Source organism: Piliocolobus tephrosceles, chromosome 13, assembly GCF_002776525.5.
Source record: "Piliocolobus tephrosceles isolate RC106 chromosome 13, ASM277652v3, whole genome shotgun sequence".
Taxonomy (NCBI): Eukaryota; Metazoa; Chordata; class Mammalia; order Primates; family Cercopithecidae; genus Piliocolobus; species Piliocolobus tephrosceles.
In genome coordinates this window covers 4,459,322-4,463,977 of record NC_045446.1, presented here as the reverse complement: position 1 = coordinate 4,463,977, position 4,656 = coordinate 4,459,322, and the positions used below count along the sequence as shown (strand labels likewise).

Here is a 4,656-nt window from a genome sequence, read left to right as displayed (position 1 = left end):
CGACTTCTGCACAATGGTCAGATGGAAAAGTTCTGTGAAATGAATGTAACCTCTGCAAGGGTCCAGGACAGCTCTGATTTCCATCCATCCTCTTTTGCCCTCCTGGGGCACACATCCCAGGGCTTCTTGGCATGATCTCCTAGGGGTGAGCCTGCCGCCCACGGAGAATAAAATCCCACTGAGTGCCTGTCTTCCAATTTCTGAGTCCAGACTGAAACCAGATCATTGCTAAGGAGAATGGCAGGTCACCTTTCTTTCAGACTCATTGTAAGGAAGGAACCTTGCCTCTCTTCTTATACAGTACAGCACTGAGGTTGGGGCAGGGAAGGAGACCCAGCAGGAAACACTGCTTTGTGGGTTTGCTGCTTCAAGAGCAAGTGTTTTCCTACTGGGGCAGTGCCCTAGGGTACCAATCCCAGCAGGCCTGGTGGGGAGGAGGACAGCTCCTCCTCCATCCAGATCCCTTCCACCGGGATGTGATCTGTCCTCCAGGGATCTGATCCCTCCTCCAGGGGTAGCCCCGTCTGTTTCCCTCAGGGTGCAGCCAAAGCTGGGCACCAGGTGAAGTGTTACCTTGGCAAGTGATCCACGGGTCCCTGGCATGGGCTGGTCCTCAGCACCAAGCCAGCTCCTCCCTTGGGGTGCAGAAATTGTCAGATGACATTTCAAAAGGTGAGGCAACTGCCCTGTCCCCCACGGCCTCTCCTGTGGTCAGGGAGCCACTTAGCATTCTGTTTATGGTAGTTCTGCCTGAGAATTTATGGTATTTATCTGGAGATGTCAGGGGTGTGAGGTTTGTGGGTACACAAGGAGGCGCCGGCACTGCAGTTCTCCACGCCATCCGTGGTGCCCACATCGCTGCTGTCTCTGAGGATGCTGAATTGGCTAGACCTTGGTTTCTGAACCCCAAGGGGTTGGAGAGGGGCAACCCCGGCTTCCTGCCCTGAGCCCATGAGGCGGGGAAGAGGAAGGGTCGGGGACAGGCTGTGCATCAGAGGCCCTGCCTGGTCCCCGGATGCACCCCGGATTCCAGTCCTCTTAGCCTCAGTTAACTGGAATCTTCACATAACAGGACATTCCCCCACTTTGAAACCCCTCTGGCTTTATCCAGATTCCCACATTCTGCACAGGCTGTGGCTTGCGGGAGGGAGCCCAAGGAGGGGGGTGGGCAGAGGCGAATTTCTGGATTCAAGTTCAGGCCCCTACTGCCCTGTAACCTCCAGCTCTCCTTTCCATCCCTGGGCTTCAGCCTCCTGGTGTGACAAATTGACAGTGATTCGTCGGGGTCCTGTCCCCTGAGGGAGGGGGCCAGCGCGCTCTCCTGATGCGGGAACCAGGGTCACTTACCGAACCGCCCCGCGCCCAGGGCTGCGCCCGTCTCTGGGGGATTGGCTCAGGTCTCCCTCCCGTAGTCAACACCCCTTCCCTGGGGCCCTGGGTGGGGGCGCACCTCGCAGGGCCGCTCGGGGCCCCACTACCCGCCCCAACTGATAAGACGGTCTGGGAGCGGTGGAGACGCGCCCCGCGCAGCGGGAGGCCGGGGGCGGGCCGGGACCTGGGGACCAGCCGCTGCTCCTCTGCAGCATCTGGCGCTGCTCGCTGGGCGTCTGGGGAGCGCGGGGCGGGGCGGGGCGAGGGCGGTGTCCGCAGGTAACTCCCGGGGGGCGGGGAGGTCTGCCGGGACCCCCAGACCAAAAAGCCAAGGGGGAGGAGCGGCGCGGCTGTGCGCAAGGGCAACCAAGTTTGACTCCAGCACGCGCGGCTTCGCTACTGCCTCTGGGGAGGAGAGAGGGGACTGTCCCCTTCCGAGCTGGGCTTGGACCTTGCCCCCCAGAGCCGCCGCAGACCTCCAGGGGTGACTTCGTCGCTCCCTATTCTGGACTGGCAGGGTCTCGGGTGCACCGGAGCCGCGCAGCGAACGTGCCATGCAGGAGGGCGACATTGGCCTGGAGGGGCTGCCCCCCAAGGAAGCCCCCACAGCCCGTGAGTATCCAGGGCGGCACGGGGTGTGGGGCGGGGGGTGAGGGACCGCCAGCGCGGCCGCAGTGGATCTGGGACGCCCCACAGACAGTGGCTTGCGGAGGACTCGGGGGCGCACGAGGAGCAGGAGACAGGGACCCCCACCTCTGGTGGCGGGGACAGTCCTCCCCACGCTGCTCCCGGTAAAGGCGAGAGGGGAGGGGCTGTGTCGGTCACAGGTCGCAGGGGCACTGACAGACAAACAGACGACAGACAGAGCCCTGGGGCTGGGCTGGGGCTGGGGGCGCCGCCCGACAGGGGCCCCTGCGCGGCCCCTTGGGAGGCATCTGCTAGGCCGGCTGGGCTGTTCCCAATCCCGGGGGAGCGTCTTGCAGCGGATGCGAGGTTTTCGGATGTTTTTGCAGGAGCTATTAATACACATAATATTTCCGTGCTATTCTGGAGATTTATTTGCGATATAAAGTCACTACTATGACTCGAAATCATAATGGAAACTGGGAGGAACTTAACCGGAGACAAATGAGGCCTGGACGAGTCCCTGATTTCCTCCCCCCTGGCTGCACATAAATCGCCACCCAGGATATTTTTGTACCAATAATTTTAAAATAAATGACCCAAGCCCTGTTTCCTGGACGATTTTCCCCTCCCAGTTCAGAGGTTATTAAATAAACCTAAGAGTGGGCCAGTGACAAGGGGGCTCCAGTGTGCAGTGGGTTTTAGTTAATTACACGCTGAGCTCTGCCCTTCTGAAGCCCTGGTTAGGAGGCAGTGCCCTGCATTCAGGATGCCACCGCCAACCCAGGACTGCTAACTATAGCATGGGAAGCCCTCCTTTTATTCTTCCTCCCTCCCTTCCCTGACTTTCCTTCTTTTCCAATTCCCATGGAGAAACTTACTCTGATGCGTGCCTTTCAAACAGCCGGGTTTGGCTTCCTTCTAGAAGTGACACTGGACACTCATCAAATTAAAGGCCCAGAAGAAAGAGAAAGGGGCCCTTCCAGCCAGAGCAGGCAAAAAACCTGGGCACTGAAGTGGGTCACCAGGGCCTGTTCGTGTGCAGCCAGGCTGTCCTGCCTTCCTGAGAGGCTTCCTCAAGCTCCTATGTAGAAATGATCCGTTCTGTGATCCACTGAAAACACAGCCCCAGCTGACTGTGTATGACCATCCCACCAAGTTCCAGGCACTGATTCAAATGCTTCACACATTTATCCTCAGCGCTACCCTGTAAAGGGGTGCATGATCATCCCCATTGTGCAGACAAAGAAACTGAGGCCACACAGCCAGTAACTGATGGCACCAAGACTAGAACTGAGGCCTGTTGTTCCCAGGCTACTTGGGGGGCAGAGGCAGGAGGACCTCTTGAGCCTGTGGTGTGCCGAGATCATGCCACTGCACTCCAGCCTGGGTAACGGAGCAAGACCATGTCTCAAAAAAAAACAAAACAAACAAACAAACAAAGACTAGAACCCAGGATGTCTGAGTCCAGCTGCTGTGAGGCCACTGCCTCTCCCTTTCCCCACCCCAGGCAGAATCACCCAGCAATGCATCTAGGACATCTTGAAGAAACTGTTCCCTGTGCACAAGGGTTTACTGGAGGCCTGTGTTTTGGCCTTTATAGGGTTTACATTTGGGCATGGGTCATATCTCAGACGTGAGGACCTGGAGCGTTCCTTACTGGAGGATTCAGCTGATGGGATCTGAGCTGTAATCATGGACGGATGACGGCCTCAGCCTCCACTCCTGGAGAGCAGGCCTTTCCTGTCGTCCCCGCTGCACCTCAGCTGTGTGAGGGCTGGAACTGTGTCCCCTTCCCCCTGCCCTGGATAGCAGCAGTGTCAGGAGTAAAACTCCAGGAAGGGTGTCCCAGCCTCAGTTCTCGGGTTTGCTGTCAGATATATCATTCCACCACAGCAGGCATGAAGAAATTCCACGGAAAGCCTCACAGCACCACGCCACTCTCGCTCTGTCCATGCCATTTACACCTGGAGGCTGTCAGTGACTTCACCCATAAATAGGAAATTTAAAAGCCATAAAGTTGGAGAACAGAAAGAGGTCTGGGTTCCCCCTTTTTCCTGCCACCAGCACCCAGACCCAGAGATGGGAAGCACTTGTGAAGTACAGAGAGCCCCAATTCCAGAGCCAGCTTCCCAGGTCTCAATCCTAGCTTTGCTGCCTGCAGCCCTGTGCCCTTGGCCAACTTGCTTAACCACTCTGTGCCTTATCTGTAAAGTTCAGAGGGTGGCTGTGAAAACGATTTGAGTCTATAGCCTTTCCAAGGTGCCTGACTCTGTTCTGTGCATAAGTGAGTATTGTTGTCATTGTCATCAGCGTCATCACTGCAAGCTTCATCCATATGACCCAGATGTGAAGTCACACCCAGTGCTCTGTAACTGATCCTGTAACCTGCTCATTCTCACCCCCCTGCAAAGCCACAAGCCCACGCTCCCAGGGAGCAATTGATTGGCACAGATGCCCCCTCCCATTCTGCCTTCCTCGCAGCTCCTTCATTATTCTTTAATAAGCTGTTTATTTACATGCTTGTGGTCTGAACCTCCCACAAAGACGGGTGGAGTTAGGGTGAGGTCTGCAGCATCCCTCCACTGGGACATGTCTGCCCAACTCACTCCTGTGCAACCCTCAAAACCCAACTGGGATATCCCCTTCTCTTGGAAATCA

At 56.9% G+C, this 4,656-nt stretch overlaps 1 protein-coding gene across 1 annotated transcript in view; it reads left to right on the top strand.

The window, feature by feature from the left end:
* Positions 1-1,517: 1,517 nt before the first annotated feature.
* Positions 1,518-4,656, top strand: part of ANO1 (anoctamin 1) — a 200,898-nt gene continuing 197,759 nt past the window's right edge. The window contains exon 1 of the mRNA XM_026448734.1: positions 1,518-1,983. Coding sequence (XP_026304519.1) covers positions 1,926-1,983 — 58 coding nt within the window. The 5' untranslated portion in view covers positions 1,518-1,925. The remainder of the gene's footprint in view (positions 1,984-4,656) is intronic.